Consider the following 25,025-nt stretch of genomic DNA (forward strand, 5'->3'; position numbering starts at 1 on the left):
TTGTGCCTGATACTCAAGCATGAATATACTCTGTTCAGTTCTTTATCGCAAGTGGTATTGAGAAGGGAAGATGTTCCAGATTCAAGTTGATAGTATAATAAAAATATTGTGGGGTAAAGGGTCTGGAGTGGAAAATTTATTAAATCCATGCAGAGCAGATGATGCATATGGCTGGAGAAGGAAAACAGTAAGTATCTGGAAAAGCCAACTAGTCCATATTTTTTCAGATGAAAAGGTCCTTACAAACACAAACTCACTATCTAGCTGCCATTTCCCTTGAGGATTTGGCTCTTGTATATTGTAATTGGGTGGGAAGGACTTGGCACCCAGTCAGGAAATTTGTAACTGCTTTATAGTTATGTTGATTCTTAGGCTTTTGCCAATGTTTGTGGCTGCTTCTTCAGCATGGAATGGGCATTTCCTATTGCCTCCCCAGTGTAGAAGTAACCATGTCTGAAGCACATTGGGGTGAAAAAACTTCTTGGCTAATGAAGTGGCCTCCTAGATAATGAAGCAACATACAGGTCAGATGACATGATCATTTAAAGCCTGGGGAACAGATTACTCTGAATATGGTAATAATACCTTTGATCTGCATTTGTATTCCTAAAATATCTATTTCTGTGGTATCAAGAGGAGCTTTGAGATAGATCTCCAAATGAATTATCCCAAGGACATAATACTATCGCACTGTAATGTATATGATGCTTAGACTGGTACTGGCAATGGGATTTATGCACATTGTAGGTTAATTAATTACTTGAGTTTAATTCTGTTTGTCTTCTGATTTTTTAACAGTTGTGTGCTATACCATGTGAGGTGAGTGCTACATCTGACTTGGCACTGTTACTGCAATGAAGCCATCCTCAGCTGCCATGCAGGGTTCCTGACAGACAATTCCAATATTTTCCTGTTGTATTTCTCTTATGAATTACATGAAATATGTTATTTGCTGGAGTCTTAAATCTGCCCAACTCCCTACAGATGAATATTGGCCCTGCCAATACTATTGGCATGTCTTGTGCAAAAAGATTTTCTCCTTTAGAAAGAACTATTTTATACTTGCTTGACCCATTTAAGTTACACCTATTGGGGATGCTCTCTCCTGACTGTCTCAGCAAAAATAACACTTTAAATTCACAGTCCTTTTTCTAAAAAGGTTTGTTCTAACTTTAGGAAAACCCAAAGCTTATTGTTCTCAATTGAGGCAATACTTAATGTGGAGGGGGGGAGGAGGAGAGCCAAACAAACCAAGCAGCCAAAAATTACACTTTTTTTTTTAGTTTGGATCTTTTGCAGGATAACTTTTCAATTTATCCCTCATTTCAGCTTATCCTTACACAATCCAACAACTTCTTTAAACCACTTTTTTTCTAGAAGATTTTCTAGGGGATCTTTCTGGTAGAAAAGGGCTATTTCCCAGCCCAGGCTTTGGTATGTTGATATTCTTGAGAGACATTTGTAGACACATTCAAAGTGAGAAAGCATATTTACACTGCAATCACTCCTGTAACTGTAGTTTATAAGTGATACCGAATAGCTTTAACTAGCTTCAAAGTAACTAGTTTACAAAGTGTCAGCAATATAATCAGAGTAGAAGGCACCTCAGTACTGCCTGGGCATCAAGTGCTAAGCTTCTTGGGCAGATTTTACAGTCCTTAATGTGTGCAACTGTGGTTAATCTATTTTCAAGATCGCTCAGTAAATCCACAGTTACACCTCTGCTGTGGCTGCATTAAAGACTTTTTTTCTCTTTGGAGGAAACACCCCAGCACTGAAAGCCTACTGCCATGGTGACCAGCACGAGCTATCTCATTTCCTGTGCCAGCCACAGTCTTAGTCAAAGATTAAACTCATCACATGGGACAGAATGAGAAAATGAAATTTGGGCTAAACTTCTTAAAAGACAAGTCCATGCTAAACATAGGCTTTGGGTGATACTAGATGGGCTTGTGAGCAAAAGGCACGACCGCTGCCAACATATAGTTACAAGCCTTTCTCAGTTTGTTGCTCTGTACACTATATACTGTAAGTATAATGTGGGGAGGCTGGAGATTAAAACTCCTGCCTTAAGCAAAAAGTTACGAGACACATCCAGGCTTGCTGTCTGTGTTGTTCTTTCTCCTTTCTCTCATCTCCCGTCCTCCCGAGAGATCAGCAAACACCATGCCATTTCCTGCAAGGGGGCTGGGATCTCCCACACATTACCTCATCCTGCCAGAGTGCCTTGCACTGATCCGTCACCCTTTTACAAACTCCTGGCTACGTGCCTGCTGTCACTGGTTTCCTGTGACCCTTGAAGGGTCTGATTCAAAACATATTCATTGCAATAGAAGGGAGTCTTTCAGCTGACTTCAGTGGGCTAAGGCCTTATAGAGCTCAGAATTGGTTTTGTTCAGTCCAGTGGAGGATTTATATTTATGTTATTGCTTACCATTTTTTTTTATCCTTTATTTTTTGTCAAACACTGGAATGTGTAAGTACAAAAAGAAAGTCAGTAACATTATGTAAACATATGCTCCTCATCTGGCCAGTGTTACCATTGCAGGCCAAACATAACAAACAGCCTAGATTTATTGAAAGCATACCATAAAAGAGAAGATTTAATTAGAGAAACAATGTCTTTTTTACTCCTGATTGCCTACAGAGTATATACATAACTCCAGAACCTGAAAATAAAATCCTGAAATGGAAAGTTCAATATATTTGAAAAGAGAAAGGTTAAAAATGTTTGTGTTTGAGGACTCTTCCGAATAATTTCAGTTACAAAAACTTCCCCCATATAAAGTTCTTAGAAATGGGTTGGGAGAGGCTAGCAAACCTGGTTTGATGTGGGTTTCATTTCTAGTCTTACAGATGCACGGGATTGTAAGTGAAAATCGTAGGCTTTGTTAGCTACAGTGGCATGGCCCAGCAGGTTCCCAGAAATGGCACTTCGGTGGCTGAGAGCTAACTTTCCTTTGCATTGCCTCAGCAGAAACCAAGTTTGACAAATTCCCCCCAGAAATATTAAATCCAATACAGCTCAATTTTGATAAACTGCAAAAAGTTTTAAGTAATAACATACCGGGGCAACGGTTATGGAAACAATAATTTATGCTAGACATGCACAGCATGAAATTTTTTCAATTCACTGATTACATAGCAAGGGAATGACATGCAGATACCTCACATTCTTTCCTAGCCATAGTGATTTCTGACCCAGAACATGAGCCTCTTCTCTGGACAGTTGAGAAGTCTGTATACTTCTTCTGATCTACATTTAGATATTCAGTAGGTTATACTGGACACTTGGACAGAACAAGCCTCATTTGCTTTCAGCTATCAACATTAGTATTTGCTTATATGAAAATTTTGGATGATCACTTTAAATGCACTTTTATGCATTTGCTCTATATGGGCAGAAAGATGTTTTTTCTTTTTTTCTCTCAGTTTTTGAATACAGAGTCAATGCTCACAAACATTTCACAGTTACAGCTTCCACTACAGGCTTCCACGGTATGGGCTTACTTTGAGGAGTTACATTCAAAGGAAGCTTGAAGCAATTTATACTGCTACAGTATTGTGTCACCAACAAAATCCTGTGACAAGCACTGCCGAGAGGCAATGCTCTGCTCATGGACAGGTGCAGACAGGCCTTGCTGGCCTGTTGTCCTTGTTTTGATGCAGATGGGACAGGAGGGAGGAATTTGGGGGAGAAGAGCTAAGTGTAACTGCTGAAAGGCTGAGATGCCTATAAAATGTTTTGTGTGTATTGTAGGCATTTGGTGCTAGTGTGACTTACATAGACACAACAGTGATGATCTTGTCTTCTCACTTTGAGGACAAGAGTGTACACAGTGTAGTCACAGTGTGTAATTTTACTTTCAGTTGCAAAGTAAAATGCAAAATCTTCATGCAATAGTTTTTGCATGTTTATCCGGTGTTATTTTGCAGCATTGATTTTTGTAGCATTTTTAGCAATTCTAAAGCATTTTAAGAGAGAATACTGCAGTGGTTTCTTCTGTATGTTCCTCTTACCACATACATCTGTTTCACTGGATGTGTTTATTGGTTACCAAGGCAACAGTTTTCAGATCTAACATGATTACCTGTATCATACCAATCATCAGAGATGTGGGCAAACTTTGGAAACTTCTAAATTGAGGAAATGTTGCCAGTTGCTAGGAGGCCGAAGTTTTCAAAAGCTGTCTGAATGAAAATGCTGACATCATATGCTTCTGCCAATGACTTTAAAAATGTCATTAAATGATGAAGTTGCTTAAAATCTATTTTACTATAAAAATATAAAACATAAAAGTCAAGAAAATAGCTATTTCATGAATACATTGTTATAATTCTATAGATGTGCTCATTTAAAATAAACTAATAGTTTTTATAAAAGCATATCAGTTTTTATTTAAAATAATTTAAATTATTTAAATTCAAATAATTTTATTTAAATTATACTACTGAGGCATAGCTGATATGTGAAAGAGTCCACAGCTCTGTTCTAAAAAATATTAAGTTGTTCAGCGCTACAGAATCTGAAGGCCAGAAGGCCAAATCAGAAGGGTCTTAGAACAAAATTCTTCCCTTGCAATCTGAAAGAATTTTACCTATATCTTTACTAAGAATAGCAAAGTGGGACTGAGAAACGGACATTGGACTTGGACTCTGTTATGAGTCTCATCTGTGAATCAAGTGAAATGCTGACTGATCAAGTGAAAAGCCCAGAAAGGAGGAGCTGTAATGATATCCAGATTTCAATATGTCAGGCAGATGCAGTTGGGAAACGTCGCAGACATGTGGCTGCTCCCCTGTCATAAGATTGAGGGTGAGCAACTGTTCAGGCTGTCCCGTGGCAGTGGTAACACTTTCTTCTGTCAGCATGAGTTACCAAGTTTTTCTAAGTATGGACAACCACTTTCACAGGACACACTCCTTCTGTGGAATCACACATCTTTTCTGTAGGAAGAAAAGTATGAGTGATCACTGATCTTGGCACTTTTTGGCTATTGTCTGAATCTCTGAAATAAACAGCACACTTAAAATACCGTAACGTAAGGTCTGGTCCAAAGTGTATGGCTGTTATTGTGCTGACTTTACATTTATAAAGGGAAGGGCTCTAGAAGTAATTGTTTCCAGATTCCATTTTCATTCTAGTCCTTTTCACTGCTGTCAATTAATGACAAAAACCATGTTAGGGTAGACGCAGTGATACAGAACTATAAAACTGACTACTGGGAAGTTATTAAAAATGAGGCACTAGGGAAATTTTGGTGTTTCCCATTCTCTGCAAAAAGAAACCAATAAAATCCCAAACTAGTTTATGAACTTTTTATTTCTAGAGCAGAGGTGTGTTGATCAGACTCTCCAGTTCACTAGGCAGAGGGTGTCTGGTGGAGGAGGTAGGTGGAGAATTTCCCCTGAGCAGGGAATGTTCCACCATCATCAACATGGCAAAGAGGTCTCTGCTGCCTCCTCCACCAGCCTCTAACTTTCCCAGGGGGATGGCAAGAATACCCTAGAGGCAGGGAAAGAAGGGAAGACAAAGCTTGGCTGTATCTCCCCTTCTGATATAAGGAAATATTTTTCATCTGTAGCTTTAAATGCTCCAGGTTCTGGGCAGCTCCATGTACATGAACTGCTGCTGGCTGTCTACAGCTACCACTTACCACAGTATCTAGCTTTGCTGTGATGTGTAGATTGTTAACATATATACAGAGCTCAAATTTATTTATCAGCTTTACTACCTTCAGTAGAAATACATTTAGTCTAAAAGCTACCTTTTTCTTTGCCTTCACCTTGTATCTGTATTTTGAAGGGGTCCTACTTGAGTGTATCTTCTTAGCTGGCAACAATCTTGCTCATCATAGCAACCTTCATCATCTTGAGCCATCTTCTTCCAGTCTTCCTCACTGTCTTTGTCCAATTCTCCAGCCAGCATATCCTCTCTGTTCTATTATTTCATGTGATTCAGCCACCTTTGCCAGTTGCCCCTCAGTAGTCTGAGTGGAAGACTACCTGCCTCACCGCTTGCCATCGTGTGCACTGCTCTCCTCTTTGGTACTTCAGCTGCTGCACTTCCTTTCACAAATTCTAGAAGTAGACTGAGGACTTCTTTTTTTAGGCACATGCTTATTTTCATGGCTATAAAGCAACAGCCCAAGACTCTGAGAAGGAAGATCCATAGGTGAATGACAACTTAAAAAAAAACTAGCAAGACCCAATATTCTTACCTTGAATTTTTTTTCTGCTTCTACTATTTTCCACAACCGATGAGTCCATATTCTGGAGAACTTTGCTGACAGGCAGCAGCAATCTCTCTTTTTCATCCTCCACTTTTAGGTAAAAATTCTTCCTCCACCAAAAGGCAGGTAGAAGGTAGGAGTATCTCCACCAAAAGAGGTAGAAGTTGCTATCACAGGCTGTATCAGGCAGGTTCTAAGGAAAAATAAACATTCCTCAACTCCACCTGACAGGTTTCTAGGAAGCTCCCCAAAAAACGTGACTAACTTAGGAAATAATTAGAGAAGCAAGTTCAGATTTTTTCTGAAAGGTTTGATCTTCACACTTTAGGATCTAAATCTGCAAACAGAGGCACAGGGGTGTATCTTTACTTGTGTGAGCTAGGTAAACCACATAATAGTGTGCAGGACATTTAGTCTTTGGGTTTTTATATGTATATATGTGTGTAAAAATATATGCATCTGTCTGACATTTGTTGTTATAAATTAACTGCTTTTCAGTGGAACAAGGTCTTTGAGTCATCTCTTCCTTTTTTATTTAGCAAAAGCAATTTCATAGTGTTAAGACAATTTAGAACAGTTTCATCAGTTATTTCCTTCCTTCCTGTTCTACCAGTGGTGCAGCCTTTGAAATGGCTTTTCAGAAATATCATTGCATGCTAAAATCACTACTGCAAAAAAGAAATGCTTAGGCCCATAAAGCTGTCAAGTGCCATTAGCATCGATGCTCAGCCAGGCAGCAGCTCTGCACGCAGCTCAGCGTGCACGCAGGTCCCGCCACGGCCCCGCGCCCGGTGAGGTGCATTGCCTTCGGCCGGGCTGTTTCAGGAGCAGCGAGGCCAGGGCAGAGGCACACACTAGTGCTGAGCCCTTCTGCAAACGCCCACGAGCCTGGCAGGTTCCCGCAAGCACGCCTAGTCTGGTGGTGAGCAGCATAGCTTCGTTTATAAGGAATAAACTCCCCTAATTCACGTCTACCATGCCCTCCCATGGCGCCAGTGCTCCACCTTTTTGGGTATCAACAAATTGCAGAGCGAACTCTTCACCTCCCTGCGTTTATGCAGGACACCCCTGCGGCCATGCAGGGTGCAAGGAAGGGCAAGGGCCGGGGGGTTTGGTGCTGTTCCTGTCTGAAGCCGCCGGCCGGGAGGAGAGGATGAACCCCAAGGGGATGTTAACGGTGGCGCGGGCTTTTCTGGTGAGCCGGGCACCCAGGCCAGCCTGCCCACCGCGGGGCTGGCCGCCATCAGCCTCACTGCCACTGCCGGGGCTTCTCGGGGGCAGCGGTACCAGCCATGCCAGCGGGTGGTTTCACTGCCAGGGCATAAGCCCCGTTTGGGGTTTAATAAGCGATTAGCAATGCCAAATTAATCTGCTCCTGCGGGGCTGCACGGCAGGCAGCAGCCGGCACCGAGGCGTCCCCATCAGAGCCCGCCTTCAGCTGCCAGCCCTGAGGAGGAAGGCGCAGCCTCTCCTGCTGAGCCGCGGAGGCCACTCGCACGGAGGTCGAGAGGAGAGGAAGGAGAAGGGAGAGGGAGGAGAGGGAGGAGAGGGAGGAGGGGGAGGGGGGAGGGCGGGCAGGTGGGAACGAAAGAGCGGCGGAACGGGCGGGCGGCGCGTGGGGAGGCACCGGCAGGGATGGGCCGCGGCGCCGGCTGCCGCAGAATGGCGCCGCTCCGGGTGCTGGAGCTCTACAGCGGCATCGGCGGGATGCACCAAGCCCTGAAAGGTACCGGCCAGCCGCCGCCGCCGCCAGCGCCTCCCCCAGCGCTCGCTGCCGCCGCAGCAGCCCGGCCTCAGCCCGCGGGGGTTGGGACACCCTGCGGCACCCCGACGCGGAGGGCTGGGGGCGCCATCTTCTCGCCAGGACCCCGGCCCCGGAGGCCTGCGGAGGGCGCCATCTTCTCGCTAGGGCGGCCTAAGATGGCCCCTCTGCTCTGCCTCACCCCCTGCCCGCCCGTGCATGGCGCCCCTTCCTCGTCTTGCACAAGCACCGTGTGGGAGGAAGCCCGGGGTTGGGAGGGAGCCCCCATTCCCTCTTCTCCAGCCATGGAAGCAGGTCAGGGGCACGAAAGTGGTGTTATGGCGGTGGAGTTGGTGTTGAAGGGAGCCAGGGGAAGGCAGTCTCACAGGCCTGGCCTGGTGTCAGGGGCCTGCCACCACAGAAATGGAGGGATGGGGTGACATGTAAGGGGGATTGGCAGCTGTTTTTTTGGCTAGCAGTGTGTTTGTGTTAGTGGCCTACAGCTGTAAACTCTGTGGATCCCAAAAGGACACGCGGCCTGCTTGGCAGCACCACGTGCCCAGGAGCATCATGGTGCGGGAATTGGGATCCGCAGTCCTGCCTCGGGCCGTGTAGCTGGTCTCTGCAAGGCCGGGTTGTGCTCCTGAGTCACCCCAGGTTCACATGGGGTAGGGATCATGCAGGCGCATGGCATGGTGGTCGGGTTAGCCAGTTTCCCCTACACATTCATGCAGTGCCATTGGTGGCACAGCGTTAGGTGAATGGTTCATACGTGATCCAGCCTAAACCTGGCAGCATGAGGACAGTTCATACCATTTCCTGCAAATGAAAACTGAATGTGGAATTTGAACAAGTATAATGAGTTCATGCTAGATTTTTTTGATCTGGTACTGGGAACCCTAGAGCTGAATTTGCTGAGTTGTTAAACTATGGCCTGGTTGACCTTCCACAAGTCCTGTGGACTTTCCATGACTTAGCTTCTCCAAATAAAAAATTGAATTGAGGTTATTGATCTCTTTTGTAAAGTACACTGAGCTGTGTTATTGTTCTAAGTACTGATTTCTGCACAAATTGTATAATTTACGAGAACCACCATAATAATTTTAATCTTAACTACAGTCTTTCAGATACTTAAGTCTTTGTAAACTTTGGCAGTCCTTCTGTTATACTGCACAACAGAAAGCATTTTTTGAAACATCAAAACTCATCTTGTTATTTTTCCAGTGAACTGTATATTATTGAGAGATTATGCTTACAGAGTACAATCCATTTATTGTCATTCATTCATTTAAAGCATACTCTCAATTTGCAGTGTGGCATTTTTTCTGCTATATATTTATATATATTATATATATATAATATGTACACATTATATACACTATATATATAATATATAAAAATATATACACTATATAATATAACAACATATATGCACTGTACGCACAATATGTGTATATATATACACTATATAGTATACATATTATATTAAGATATGCATGCTTTTTATATATATTATATAATATGTAAAAATACACAACATACCAAAATAGGTAACTAAATGGTAATTGCAAGTAATCCTAACCACCAGTTTTAGGAATGCATTTTCCCTATCTCTAGAGATATCCTTAGAATATTAAGAGCAAAATATATCTTTGCACAGAGTTGTAGATTTTGGAGTCTTTATGGAATGAAAAGAGAGTGTTATACATTGTATATAGTGTATATAGCTGTAACAATGATACACTAGTTTTGTTTTGTTTTCTAGTAGTCTTGTTGCTAACGTAATAAGGAGCTATATTATACGTGATTTCCATAGAAAGTGAACTGATTCCTGAAACAGCCTCCGCCCCAGTCCTGCAGGCAGCTATTTGTCCTGTGTTGGTGTTTGTATGCATAGAACAGAACATTGCCAAATGTTATCTGGCTCTGTTCTTAACATAATAATAGACATCTTGTGAATGTTCTGCAGTAATTAAGAAATTCTAATGTCACATGGGATATCCTGTGGCTATCAATCTCCAGCTAGCACTGTTTATGACAGAGCACAGCAAAATACTTAGAAGATTGAGGCATGTTTTCAATGTGACCTGAGGAGATTATCAAAATATCGTAAACTTGTATCTGAAAGATAGACTGATTGAATGATGCCACAACAGATAGCTGCTGTGCATGAGAAGGCTTGAGTGCATATACCACCTCTATATCTTGTGTAGTATGGAGGGTGAAGGGATATGCAAAACATTCATATTACTTCCCAGAAAGGGCAGATTTCTTTCCAAAACTTTCTGTTTCTGAAGTTGTCAAACAGTTGTGTCACTGCCATTGCATGTTGTAATTTACCTTTCTGTTCTTCTGGACATATATTTGAATGAAGAAATTGCAAAAAATATTAATAGTAAGGATGAGATTCTTTTGCAGTTGTACCAGCTGAGGCAGGTGTAGGGGCTGTTTATAGGAGACTCACATTCTTATTTGCATAAATAACCCTAGATAGTACTGAAGTGTTAAATACCAATTTAAATTTGTGTATCAAATTGATACAACACTGCATCACAGTTGGCTTAACTTTTTTTGAATCTGGCTGCTTCTTTTTTTCTGGGAACTGTGTGGCAAGAAATACAAAACTCGGCCCATAGGCTTTGTCTTGCCCTATTTCCATGACTCTAGAAAGTGCAAGATTTTACACTTCTAGATGAGAATATTACTTTGAATGTTGTTAAAACTAATAACCAGGCAATTGGAACAAAAAGGGTTCTATATTATTTACACTGAATTAAGTATTTAATGGCAGGTCATTATATAACACTGGTTTTGAGATGAATTGCATTCAGGAATACTGATACAGTCAGGCATTTCGATCCTTCTGTCGTTTTCTCTTTTTAGTCTCTTGGTCATCTGGATTCAGTTTTTGTAAAGAGTTTATAAAGAAACAAAGTAAAGGTAAGGGGGATTTAAATGTTTGCTTTCATGTGGTAATCAAATGGGAAAAGTAAATGTTTCTTTGTAAGTACTTTTTGTGTAGAATAATGGGGTTTCGTACATGTTTTAGGCCTGTGAATATACATGATACCATGGTATTTGAAAATGTCTGTGATACAGCTTTTTGCATGTCATTTAGCCAATGGCAGGTTGTTTGGCACCTTCCATTTAAATTAAGTATAGAAATATTGTAGAGGCTTTTTGTATATATAGAAAGTTTGCAAGAGAATCCCCTATTTCATCAGTGCTTTCGTAAGCCAGTTGCATGAGAGATGAAGGTTATATGTTGTACTTCATTCTCTTAGCGTGCTTTGTAATCAATGTGTACATGCAAGAAAAGATAATACAAAAATTTAGGAGAGTATAGAATCCTTCAGTGGTAGCCTTCCAGAAAATGTATTTATTCTGCAAAAGGGATTCTGCAGTTCCAGCAAGCTAAGTGTCAGTGTTTGTTCCTGTCCACATTAACAGCCAAGTTATGTTTAGCAGAGCTAGTCCAACTTCGTATTTTTCTGTGAAATTGTCAGTGTTTTCAGTTGGCTGTAGGTGTTTTCCAGGAAATCTGATGCTGCCCTTTCTGCCTTGGTGTCCTTTTTGGCTGTGAGCTTTCATAAAATTAACTTCAGGATTGCATGTATTTGAATTTGCAGGATGAGGAAGTTTCTGGTTTGGATAGTCATTAAAATAGAATGGATTTGTCATCAAGGAGTATATAATTGTTTTTGAGATTGTCATCTTAAAAGATTAAGGTTTAGATTTAAGTCTCCACTAAGAGATGACTGAATTATAGAAAATTCACAGAGGTTTATATCCCAGCCTTTCTCTGTCAGTGGTATGGGGAGGGTGTTCATGCATTGCTGAATGAGGTTCTTTTTGACAATGAAAAGAAGATTTTTCATAAATGTACATATTAATCCAAAACTCAAAAAGAAAAAACTCTAGGGGATTACCTAGCTTGGTGCTGATTACCTGTAGATAATTCAGCATATGCAGAATTTCTAGTTTTAGAATTTCACTCCTTTTCAATGATATATTAAGTTTAATGACAAAGACATGTAACAAAATTTAATTTAGAAAGCTAAGCTTGATTAAGTTCAGAAGAGGAATCCTGACAGACCTGAGGTTAAGATGCAGAAGTTTCAACTTTTAGACCTGAAGTTTGTTCTTTTACTCTGTATTCCATGTTTAGGGATGACTTTGTTGATGTGTATGCGTATTTGTAAATATAAGCAGGTGAATATTTCTGTCAGGTCAGTGAGTCTGTTCTTAGTCACATGCTCGAAGGATTGAGGCTGCTAAGAGGTGGGAGTGTGTCTCTTCCCTTCTTCCCACCTGGCACTCCAAATATTGGAAGATATATAGAGATAGATGTTTAGATCATATATGTCTAAACCTACAAGATTACATAGGGTTTGCCTCTATGTAAAGTACAGAGCATCTACATTGAAAACTGCAGTGTTTTTTTTAGAAAATCTATGACTACAAATTCATTTCCATAGCAACTTTCCATCAAATAAACAGCTTGCTCTTCCTCATCCCAAACCAAAACAAACTTAGCACAGCCTATTAATTTAGGCAGTTTTCCCATGAAAAATGTATTCCAAGTCTCTGCCACAAGCATTTATAGTGTGCCAGGTTGCAAAACCAAAACATTTCCTGCTCCCCTCCCCCTCAAAGAAACATTCAACCAACTTTGTGCATAAAATATGAACGGACAGCTTTTCAAAAGTATTGTGATTTTGCAGTGATGAAGTTAGTGATAGTTTTCCTGTTTAACTGTTACATTAAAATTTTACAGAGTGAGAGTTTGAATCTTTTGTAGCTTGTCTTCTCTGTTTGTTGTTATTCATTTTATTTGATCATCTCATTGAATTGTGCATCATAATAAACTGATGTGTGTACTAACAATGAGCATAGCTGTATTCAATAGGAGGCAAAATTGGCAAGCAGCTATAACATTCAGCACAATGCAAAATGGAAGTATTGCTTTTTTGAGCAGGTTTTTACAGCTAAATTCGTTTTTTAAAATACAGATTTACATAGTTTATACTGCTGGACATGCACACATCATGTACAAATAGAGCAGGGAAAAAAGTTGCTAAGTATCCTGCAGGAAACAAGTATCAAGTTTACTGATAATAGTGTTGATTGTAGTCATGGACAGCCTAATCACTGCAGCCAAGAGCTGACAACTCAAATGAAATCTTTGCTGCCTATTTTAAAAGGAAACAGAACTGGCACAATATGTGACTAATCTTCCCTTTTCCATCTGTTTCCATATACCTGTTAGAACAGATAATTGTTTTGGCTGTGATTTCCCAATACACTGGGATCTGCCAAGCTGTGCCCTTGTTGTAATGCAATGTATTTCATGTGCTGTGTTGACATTGATGATTCTAGTACAAAAGTACAGTGGTGAATATAAACAGATCTATGTTAATTTTAAGGTCTGGTAGAAACACATGACAAGGGGAATCAATGCTTCTGAAGTGGAAAAGGACAAATATGCTAGTGTCAGAAAATTTATTTTCAAGGTTTCGAGATGATACCCTTTGGTTTGCTTTTTTGAAAGTGGAAGCCAGCACATGCATGCTATCTTCTTTTTGTTGCAAATATTGCACCTTCAGATCATTGCAGCAGCACCCCTTTCACTCAAGTGAATATTGCCTGGCTGTAGTGGCTTTCAAGCATTGTACATACAACAGAGTAGAGAATTGGGGGCCAAGGTTGGATTGCTGCCTCTTTATGCAATTTAATTAACAGGAACAGAGTTTCTGCTATGTGGATCCTAGAGTTGTTAAGACTCAAGTGCAAAATCAGTACCTTTCTAATAGGATGATACACATTTGAATTCACCTGATACCAACCAAGAGAGAGCATGATGATTTAGTCTGCCTAAAAACAGGCTGCCAGACCTCCCTCAGTAACTTCCTTGTCATGTTTGTCCTTTTGAGCGCTAGCATATCTTTTAGAAATAAGTTGTCTTGGTCCAAAAACTTTGGTGATGAGAAATTTTGCAAATCAAATATCCCAGCAGCTAATCAGTTTCACTTGAAAAGTATGTATGTTTTCTTTAGTTTGCCTAAAATTAAATTGTTTTGTACATTGTTGTAGTTCTCTTAAAGTGTCATGGTTTGAAAATTGGACTTACTCATTTTCCAGATGTCTCCAGAGCCATGTTCATTTCTTTAATAAAGTTGTAACAAGTTTTTTGGGGGAGTACATTTAACATCTCGCCAAGTCAGAAGTTTGGGGGCATTTACATATTTCTAAGTTGCTTTTATACCAGTTTTGAGGGGAAAGTTAAAGATAGTCTTGATTCTGGTTTTGTAGATTCTGCTTTTGGTCTTGTTTATGATATGTTCTTACAGTTATTTTTAAAGAATGAAGAAATATAATTGCCCTAGCAAGATTGAGTATTACAGTTAACATCAAAACTATTTACATTTCAAGAGAAGTGTTCTTTACATATCTTTCCTTTTCAGAGTTTGTGAAATTTAGACAAGCTTTTCTTTGTTAGGTTTGGTGGGCCACATCTGCTGGTCTGCTCCAGCTCCCTCATGCTTTTCCAGAGTATTTCCACAAAAATGTGCTTGGTCAGCTTTTAGGAGGAGTCTGTCCTGTAACAGGAGCTCCCAAGTGACCCACAGCTCTTATCTCAAAAGGAGGAGAAGCTTTGAAAAAATACCAGGTCTGTGAATTAGGAAGAGAGGATGTTGGGTGGAAGAGTTCAGGAGAAGTTATTGTCTCTTTTCCATGCACATTAACAGTTTAGGTTTAGTGGTTTAGGTTGAAAATTGTTGCAAGGGATTTCAATGAACTATTAGTTATATGCTCTCTTTCAGTATTTCCAGGCATTTGGGCCTATGAAAGTCCCCTAATGCAAATCCCTGATCTTTCTTTTTCCTTGTATATATGGAGGGCGAGATTGGAGTGATGGTAGTAAAATGGATGGACATCTGAATCATGAGTTGTGAGGGAAAGCGCAGTGTCTGCCTTTCCAATTGTAATTTTTAAACTATATGTTACTTTAGATAATTGTTTGAGATTCTTGATTTTTTTATTCTTTTTCTAGAGTGCCTGGAACACATGGTAGGGATCTGCCTGTCGGAGCTGCAGGTCTTAAAAACTGAAAGAATACATGAAAATGGCAGTCTCTTAAACAGTACTTGAAATTTGTTTTCATTACCTAAGTGTTACAGGTTTGTTTTAGGAAGATGAAAGGAAAGTATGGATTCTTGAATCCTCTTGTAAATTTAGGTAGTCGACTGGCTAGGCTGATGTTGTTTTCACACTAGATGTCAGTGTTAACATACCTGTTCTGTAATCTCAGGTGTAGTCATTCTGTTGTCATTCTGGATACACCTATGTTCAATAACTTCAGTTAAAACTTACGGTCAAAATGTCAAGACAGTAACTTGTGTGTTTATGGTATTTATGTAGACCTTTAATTGGTGGTCATTTAAAAAATTTTTTCGCGTGGAACTTGTATTCTTTTTGCCTTTTATTCCACCAGGTAAACACAGGAGAACTAGGTTGATCTTTGCTAAAATATCTTTCAGATATTCAAATTTCTCTTTCATCTTTTTCTGAACAAGATAGGCTTGAGAATGTGAATGGTCAAAATGGTAAATGGGTGATACCTACATCACTCAAAATTAAATCCTTTGGAACACTGTACTTGGTTTTTCATTCTTTCAAACTGTAAATGATTAGCTGGCTAGTAGTAATTTGTAAGATGTCTAGCAAGGTCCTTTGTTAATGTGTCACTTGAACATGTTGTAAGACTACTCAAAGGCATGTGGCCATTTGCCTTGTTTGTTTAGGCTTACAAAAATTGCTTGTGTTTAAACTGGGGCTTTTTAATGGTGGTGCTAGTGCAGACATCCTGTCGTTGAAATTGGCCTTGTCTGGCATAGGAAGTATATAGGAAGTATGTTCACTGTCTTCTGCCTGTGGCTATAACAGTGACCACAGCCTATCTTTCTGAAAAAAGCCTCAATGAAGGTACTATGGTTAGTAATAATAAATAGTGTGGTGCCATAAGCAATAAATTAAATGACATTATTTTTATGTTTTATGTTTCTATAGTGTCTGTTTTTCTGTTACTGTCGCTTAGTTCTTTTTTAGTTCTTTTCATTCTTTTTAGCTTTTTTTTCTTTTAGGATTTTAGCTGTTAGTAGATTTGTTACTCTTTTTCATTAATGCACCCAAGAAATCAGAAATACTTCCTTTGATGTCAAAACACAGGAGCTGCCAGATGTTGTCCTTCAAAGTACTTAGTAGTTTTGGGAACTTGAACCCAAAGCAAGCAGTGTTTAGGTTCAGGGCCCAAGTTTTATTGGAATATAAGCACAAACTTTTTTCAGGGCATTTCTGAAAGTTTTAGTGCACCAGCATACATACCCAGAACCCAAATTTATTGGTGCTGTTCGCTTACAATGTGAAGCGGTATGCTTCTAAAATGACACGTTTGGTTTCTGTGGAATAAGTTTTCATTAGTGGCTTGGGAATCTCAGTCGGTTGCTGCTGGGCTCGACAGGTTGACTCAGGCCACATTCCTATAGCTAAGGAGCTCTGTTGTCACAGAGACCAACTGCATGCACGTGGGAATACTGTGGAAATACACCTTGTTTAGAGTTTGTGTGTGCCAGCAGCTACAAATTAAGATGTGCACAGTTAGCTTCCCTTTTTGGATATAAAAGGAAGACTATTGACCATACAATTAGTAATGTGTTATTTATTTCATACAGAGTTTTAAAGGCAGCACAGCAGCGTTCCATCATGTAATTTCCGTTTTATTTTTGAATATAGCTGTAATGCAGCTGAAAGAACTCATTTTTCAAGAGTGGTAAAGCAAAGCTACAGTTTTCAAATTCTTCTTTTAATTTTAGATAGCTGCATATCTGCAGAAGTTGTTGCTGCTGTTGATGTGAACACTCTTGCCAATGAGGTTTATAAACACAACTTTCCCAGCACACCACTATGGGCAAAAACAATTGAGGTGAGTAATGAATGTTTTTTCTCCTGTAGTCTGGCATCTCTAGAAGTAAGTTGTCTCTTCAGCTGCTTACCACATTAGTAACAAAGAGCAACAAAATACTTAATTTATGGCATTAGGAAGATAGCAGCCTTACAATAACTTTGATTTCTTGCACTGGGGCTGCTTCTTGGTAGAGGCATACTCACACTGGGATCTCCTGAAAATCTTGATTACTGCATCAAGAAAGGTTATGTGAATGTCAAGAAGAATGCTTACCAGCTCTAAAGGAATGACAAAAATCATATTTTTAGATTAAAAAAATATTTTCATGTATTTTAAAAGAATTTAATTAAATCAGTAGGAGGCATGCCTTCCTTCTGCAGTTATAGTCGAGCTCAGTAAAGCACAGGAAAATATACTGGACAGGATAATCTTGCATTTTTTGTGGACTTGAAAGATCAAATGTTTTAGTAATTGTGTCCCTTTTCCAAATTATTTGAAAAAGAACTTGGTAAAATTGGCTCTTATTTTAATAACCAACTAGAGTGGCAATCTAGACATGGTTTTCCTTGGTGTAGTTAGAAGTTACTGCATACTTTATAATCTCCTTTTACAGTTTTACAACATGACAGTAAAAGATACTGAATCTGTTTTAAGACACTGGCTTAAGTAAGAATTAAGTAGGTGGCTAAAGGTTAGCTGCTTATTCAGCACTCAGTAATTAACTAACTAAAGATAGCTTACAGCTCTATATGGGAAAAGAAGAGGAACAATCACCTATATGTCATTATAATAGATAAAAGAAGATTGCAGTCAGTAAGACCTTTAAATGTATTGAAAAAGAATAGGAGCTTTTGTCTCGTTTCTACAGACAGTTACGTTACATGTTGCTATATAGATATAGCAAAAATACCTAAATATGTAAAGCAGTGATTTCTTTGTCTAGCTCGTAGTTGTTTGATCATTAGCTTTCTCATCTCCTGTTGGCCTCTTAATATGTTGACCTTCTGGTGTTGCTTAAACTTCAATATAGAGGAACTTTTATCTCTATAATTAGTTTGTAGCACAGACCTTATTCTTTCTTTTTTTGAACAGAGATGATTTTGCATTGCTTTGTGGGATTTTTACTCTAATGACTGCATAAACGTTTCATGGAGTGTTGGTAGTGAACTCCTAATAGTTAAAATCCATCTGTCCAAGGCTAACTGATACGTAAACCATAACACATACCATATGCATAATTTTCTGTGTGCTATTTATTATATTCATGGTGAATTGCAGGTCATGGATTATTATCTAAATGTTTCTGATATCTCAAAACTGCCACTAAGCAAACAGTTTTAATCTGTTCCTTTAAAATACATGTATGTGTATATGTGTGTGCTTTTGGTTTTTTTTTTTTTTTTTTCCAGTGAGAAATAAGCCTTACCGGAAGCTTAGGAAAAATACCCTGAATTTATTTCTTATGTAATGCGTTTTTCTAAAATTTGTCTGCAACCTCCATTTACTGTTGTGATAAAGTCCTGTTCCTTTTTGCCAAAGCTCGCAGTTAAGTTACCACAATTCTGCTTTATAAGTCAGTTCACAGAAAACCTGCAGGCAAAGACTGCAAAACAAAAACAACTGTATCTTCGTCCAAATTAAAAAGAGAATTCATTTGAGACACTGTTCTTTTAAGGTCTTCTGAAAAAAATCGTATGTTTTCACTTATTTAGATTGTAAGTACTTTTCAGGTGTGTAAATGCTTAATCTCTGAATTGCTTTGCCGTAGCTGGGGTAGAAAGAAATAGGATACAATGCTGACGATAACTGCTTGGTTGTTGGATTCATAGAGCGACAGATCGAACCAAAAGCACTGATTGAAAGTGTGTGCCATGACATTATTTGGTATCGTAGCCTAGGAGCAGTGATGCTGTTTCAAGGCTTTTCTGCATTTACGTGGTCAGGGTGCGGAAGTCTCCTTAGCTTTCATGAGGTTCTCCTCTGCAAAGCCCTTTTATTCAGTCTGTGATCAAAGACCCGCAATTTGGACCTGTATAAAAATTTATCATGCTTTTTTCAGATCAGGTTAACACCTGAGCCATTTTTCTGTTCAGATGTTTTGTCATTTGAGAAGATCTAATATTTTTTCGCCTGTTTTTGATATTTTAATAATTTTTGAGGTATAAAGACTTAATGCCTAAATAATGACACTTTATTTGGCAAATGGATGGGGAAAAATAACTAGTCAATATTTTGATGTGATCTGTTGAAAGAACCACGAACTACCACCTCTTTTCTGAAAGAGTGTTTAAATAAAAAAACCAAGATGGTGTATGGATACTGAAATGATCGGTGGTTTTGATTCCGTGTCAAAGCAGTTAATGCATATTTGCATTCTATGGTTTGTCAAACATCAGGGAAGAATGAATTTATTAGGTCAAATGGAGATTAGGGAGTTTTTTACTAGATGGATCATGTGGTGGAAGTAATGGGATAGTTTGGTCTGAAGGAAGAATTAGAAGTATAATACAGTTTACAACGCCCGAATTTCTTTTTTTCCCCCCCTTATTCAGGGCATATCACTGAAAGAATTTGACAGATTATCTTTTGATATGATTTTGATGAGTCCTCCCTGTCAGCCATTTACAAGGTAAGTATAGCACATTTGGAGAAAAGTGCTGTTGTTACAACATGTATTGTTAGAATGGAAATGTCTTCAAGACTGAAACTGTGTGGTTCATCTCTGCATCTTTGTCTTTTCAGGTAGCAGTGTTGTGGCCCTACTGACATGAGGTTACTGAAGTGGAAGAAATTCAACAATTTAAATTTTAATCACTGATCATTCTTTTTTAATGCATATTTTAAGTCAATTAAAATAATTAAGCTTGTTACAGCCTCTGGTTTGTGCTTAGTATTGCTTCTCTACCAGTGAAATTCAAAGAATTTGCCCTTTATGTGTGCTTTCTTTCCCTTTAATTATCAATCTGATCTTTCACTGGGGTAACTCCAGAAGAAGAACTGGAATTCCTCAGTTTTATGTGTGACTAAGAATGGAGTGTGTTCTTATTTGTACATTGAAAATTGCACATGTGTACAAATAGTTAATTTTGAAGAATATTCCTATTTTAGCCTAGATTAAGAGGATCAGAGTCTGGATATACACATAGATTATGTTTTCTAAACTTTATATATATCATGACTTTGAAATAATTTTGCGGATGATAGAGACATCTTTGCTGATTAAGAACTGAACTTACTGGGTTCTTGTTTCTCAGATTAGTTTTAAGGTCGTATGTTTTGACAGCAGTGATCCCTAATAGATCAGTGGAGGAAGGATTCTGTTGACTATGTTCATGCAGAGTAGCAGCTTCATGAAAAGTTCTGTAGATGCTGATGGAACTGCTTGTGTAAAAAAGCGTAACTCAAAGGAATACCGTCAGATCATAAAGAAATCCCTCCAAAGTGATGCTGATCTTTAAAAATGTGTCTGTGTGAACATGTGATGTGTATAGAAGTCCTTCCTTCAATTTTTTTTCTTGAGAAGAAAACTCAGAGAAGAAAACTGTGCTTGAGTAATTAATTTAGAGACATGCCAACACTCTTCTACCAAGATTTTATTCTTTTTAAGAGCTGATACAAATACAAGTTAGAGAAACACAGGCCTGAAGCAACTGAGCCACATGAGCTGCCCAGCTTAGTGTTATGAATTTGGTCACATAAGCAAAGTTATTCACAAAGGGCTAAATCCTGCAAAATTTGAGTAGTAAGGCTTTAATTCATAGAAATCATGGAATACATTCAGTGTAAAATAGCTGGGAATTCCAAGGGAGTTCAGTGAGTTTTCTTGTGTGTTCAGAACCATCAAGAGTTTTGCTGGATAAGACCAGAATACTAAACACTTTGCAGATTGGGCAGTGAGTTTCATTATTGGATGCTCTCAGTTCTAACCTCATTTTGAGCTGATGGATTTCAGGGCAAACTTTCATTCCTTAGAGCACTTCTTAGGACACTGTTCCTGTGAGCAGGTCCTCGTGCCTGGACATGATACCTATACAAAATGACTTTCAAAACTCAAAGTGAAAAGCATCAGCATTCTGTAGAAAAATGAAAGTTGGATGATGGTATGCTCCAAGTAATACATGGGTGTTTTTTTATTCTTTCTCAGAATTGGTCTGCAAGGTGATGTATCTGATCCACGGACAAAGAGTTTTCTCTATATCCTTGATATTCTCCCAAGGTAGAAATTAACTTCTATACTAGTAATATGGTGTTAATCATTTATTTGCACATGATCACATGTAACTTATAAGTACTTGTCTTTTACTAACACCATTATCATGTAGTTACTGTATATGTCTTCCTTGTGTGGTTTTCTTTTTTATTGTTTATCTGTTTAAACTGTGACTAAATGAAAAAGCTTGGATATTGTTTATTTTCAGTTATGTTCAGTTCAGCATAAAACTTCCATTGACTTTATTTAGAAGCAGGAGGAGGTAATATAACATTCTGCTAATGAGCATCATGGAAACATGAAAATAGTTAGAAATGTCAGGTAAAATGCTTTGATTCAATATTTAGTCATCTTTTGAATAGGTAACATTTGGAAGGATTTAATTAAATCTCTTATTGGCTCCAAAATGCAATACATCTTCCTTCCCCTTCCCTTCTTTCTGAGTCTCTATTCTGTCTCTTTGGTGCTGCTTCTAGGTATCTTGGGGCAGATTGTGTATTTTCTGTTTGTAGTACAATCTCTTGAGTAGTAATACTAAAAATTTCAAATAGGACCGAACTGTCTGAACAGTGCTCTTCTCTTTGTGTTCATCTGCCATTTTTGTCTGCTGGAAGCCCCAGTTCATAATGAAATAAGCATAATTATTGGTATTCGTGCAGTCCTTTTTGAAACAGTAAATCCAAACAAAGTGTCCATCACTGACCTAAATTGTTCTTATTGAGAGTGTTAAAAATCAGCTCCAAGTAATGCTTACAGTCTCCTTTGGGAAGAGATACGTAGTACTGTGAGCACCCTTTCTTGGGGAGCGGAGCAAGCAATTGCTCACTGAGATTGTCTTGCAGAAGTCTCTGCTCCTGGATTGAGATGTCCTTTGGGCAGCAATTGGCATCAACCTGGGAATATGCATAATTTACAGTCCACCAGACATTTCCATTCTGACAGTCCTGCTTATGCTGGAGACTGAAAGGGCTGCTACCAATATATTCCTTTGTCAGTTAATCTTACTCTCAGAATTGGAGGAGGAGGAAGAGAGGTCTTGCTGGCTTGTGTTTTTTTTTTTTTCCCTACAAATTCTTTTTGTACAGAAAGAAACTAGTATGATCAACAGACTTCCTCTCAAGCTGCTGTTAACCACTAGGAGAGGAGGGTCTCCATCCTTCTTCCAGAAACAGCTTTGCTGCAGCCAGCGGCACTAGTTGGATGCCCTAATTTCCCTTGTCATTAAGAGATGGAGAATATAGACACAAGTGAGTGATTTGGCTGAGATCACCCAAGAAATCTGTGACAGAAAACAGAAGAAATCCATTTGACTAGATATTGTAGCCCAATGAATTAGACAAATTGTAGATACAAAGAGAGATTACTATTCTGCTTTTTGGTTAGAGACAGAAAAATAGGGAGATAGGTAGCTTTCCAAATGTTGCAAAGGATATTTTTGTTTGAACAAGGAATGTAACTCACACCTTCTGACGGACCTTTCAGAATGTTAAATTAAAAACAACAGATAGTCTGTAACTTAATTATTTGTCAGAATATTAGCATCTTCCATATCCTTAAGGGACTCCTGACCTTAGTATTCCTCTCTATTAAGCCGAGGCAGTTAAGAGGATGGCTGTTTTGGGGACACTGTTGTGCACTCGTGGAAATGGTGCTTCCTGGTTTCTGTGGGCTTCACTGGATAAAGGGCCGAAGCTTTCCCTTCTCAAAACCAAAGCTTTAGACGCTGCAGGGCATGTGTTCTTCATCATGACGATGCAAAGGAACTAGGCTCGTCTGTGACGCTTTATCTCAGCACCCCATGAGACACTCCTGACATCCCTTATCTCCCTTGGGCAGGTCATTTCTGTGAAGAAACAGTTTCTGTAAGCAGTCTGTAATATGTTCAAGATGGTGGTTTCTGCAGTTTCCCAGTTCCAATGGATTTGTGTTTTGCTGAGATAGTGTTTGTGTATGTTTTGGAAATGACATCTTTGCCAGATGTTGGCTTTGGAGTATTTCAGACCAAAAAAGGGAAATTCTTAATATAGGAATTTTCGTAGAACTTCACGTTCTAAATTGGAATAGTATGCATACAATTTGTGGAAACTATAAAATAATTTCCCATCCCTTTGGTGTTCCTACCTTATGTTCAGCCTTTTATAATGAAATGTAGCTTAAATGAGGCTCAAAGATAGCCTGGGAAGGCTAACATTAAAGGCAAGGAAAGGACAAGCTCAGGGCCTGGGAATGCTTGGGAAGTCTTTTGATGCCTCCAGCCAGTGAATATAGTCTGACCCAAATGGTCTGGATACTATCTGTTTATTGTGCCCAAGCCATAACCCACTGAAATCTAATGCTAAACCATCAAAGTTTGCCAGTTTTACAGACATAATATTAAAACCTGCCAAGTACTTAACACGTCCTCTTTGTGCAGTGATGATTTTCCTTGTCACCTGTTAATTCTGTACCAGCTTTTGCATTTCAGCCTATGTTCTGTATTCATTACTTTAGAAATAAGCTTCATAGCAGGTGATGGTGATGTTGTTTGGGGATAAACATACCAACAGATAGGTTCTGCTTTAGTTCCTTAATTCTTCTTGTGAATTTCTTTAATTGATGGAAATTAAGAATATGATAAAATAAATTCTGCTCTGATTTACATTAGTGCAAGTCTGAAGTCACTTACTGACTTAAATAAAGTCAGTAATGCCTCTTTCTGGCAGCATTAATATTCTGTTCCCATGTGTGGCATGCAGACTATGTCTATGTTAGTCTTACTAGATTATTAATTGGTACAGAGAATATTCCTAAACATTTGAATCTAAATTGTCTATGCTTTGAAATTGTTAGAATGGTCCCTGGCACAGTTTTGGCAATATGCTGATACTGGAATGAACCTATTTCCAGACTTCTGCACTGATGCTGCTAAACGTCACGAGCCTCCTTCCCCTCCCCCTTCAAAATGAATAAGTTAATTATATAAAATTGAGACTATCTGCAATTTGAGCTCTGAAAATGTATTTCTTGAAAAAAGCAACTAAATGAATACTGATTCTGATATTACATTACTAAAGTTGAGGTCACATTTTGACATTGATTTCAGGTTTATGCGTTTTAAAAAAAAAAAAAGTTCCTGTTCCATGGATGAATGGTGATATTTTTTCCCCTTGACAATTATCTTGCCTATTATAAACTCAGTCTTTTGAATAATAATATTATGCTTTAGGAAATGAACAATGGTAAACATTTTCAGAAATGTGGTAGAGATGGAGTGTTAAGTACTCTATCCGAACAATAGCAATTTGATTTTTTTTGGAGGGGGGAGGGGAATTACCAACAGTCCGCGTTTTTAATTCAGTTGGGTATTACTTGATCTTGCCAACCTTTAAAGTTGAGATACATTTGTTAAGGATTGCCATTTGCCACTAACAAGGCATAGAAATATTTTGATCTTTCTTACAGCTAAGCAAATCTGTCTGATAATATATAATGTAGTTTACACCTAGCTCCTCTGGTCTGTTTTTCTTCCTGTAGGCTGCAGAAGCTTCCGAAATACATACTCTTAGAAAATGTCAAAGGATTTGAATCCTCTTCTGCAAGGTAAAGTCTAACTTATGCATGTTTTCATTTTTAATTAAGAACACTTTCTTTAGGAGGTAAAAGCAGGATTTTTATTTCCTAAAATTTAAGTTAAGAAAGGACAGGGTGAGAGGAGACAGTTAGCAGCTGTGGGTTAAAAATACTTTTTTAAATTTAGGAATGAAAATGTTAAGATTTGAAAGGAACATGCTGAAAGATTATTTCTCTAAGCAGCTAAGATAAAATATGTTATAACTTGAACAAGTTTACTCCGTTGTTCATCTTCCATGATCTTGTATCCTTCAGAAAGGGAGAGTA

General features: G+C 38.7%; 1 protein-coding gene across 5 annotated transcripts in view; it reads left to right on the forward strand.

Annotated features, from left to right (window-relative positions):
* Window positions 1–7,623: 7,623 nt before the first annotated feature.
* Window positions 7,624–25,025, forward strand: part of TRDMT1 (tRNA aspartic acid methyltransferase 1) — a 31,104-nt gene continuing 13,702 nt past the window's right edge. The window contains exons 1-6 of one of the 5 annotated variants that reach the window (XM_064505982.1): window positions 7,784–7,959; window positions 10,858–10,914; window positions 16,848–16,957; window positions 19,492–19,568; window positions 21,084–21,155; window positions 24,663–24,728. In XM_064505982.1, the coding sequence (XP_064362052.1) occupies window positions 7,869–7,959; window positions 10,858–10,914; window positions 16,848–16,957; window positions 19,492–19,568; window positions 21,084–21,155; window positions 24,663–24,728 (473 nt within the window). In that variant the 5' untranslated portion in view covers window positions 7,784–7,868. Of the gene's footprint in view, window positions 7,736–7,783; window positions 7,960–8,116; window positions 8,290–10,857; window positions 10,915–16,847; window positions 16,958–19,491; window positions 19,569–21,083; window positions 21,156–24,662; window positions 24,729–25,025 lie in introns of those variants that run through there. The other 4 variants (XM_064505983.1, XM_026098670.2, XM_026098671.2 and 1 more) reach the window with 4 other exon arrangements.

This window comes from Dromaius novaehollandiae, chromosome 2 (genome assembly GCF_036370855.1).
Source record: "Dromaius novaehollandiae isolate bDroNov1 chromosome 2, bDroNov1.hap1, whole genome shotgun sequence".
Classification (NCBI taxonomy): Eukaryota; Metazoa; Chordata; class Aves; order Casuariiformes; family Dromaiidae; genus Dromaius; species Dromaius novaehollandiae.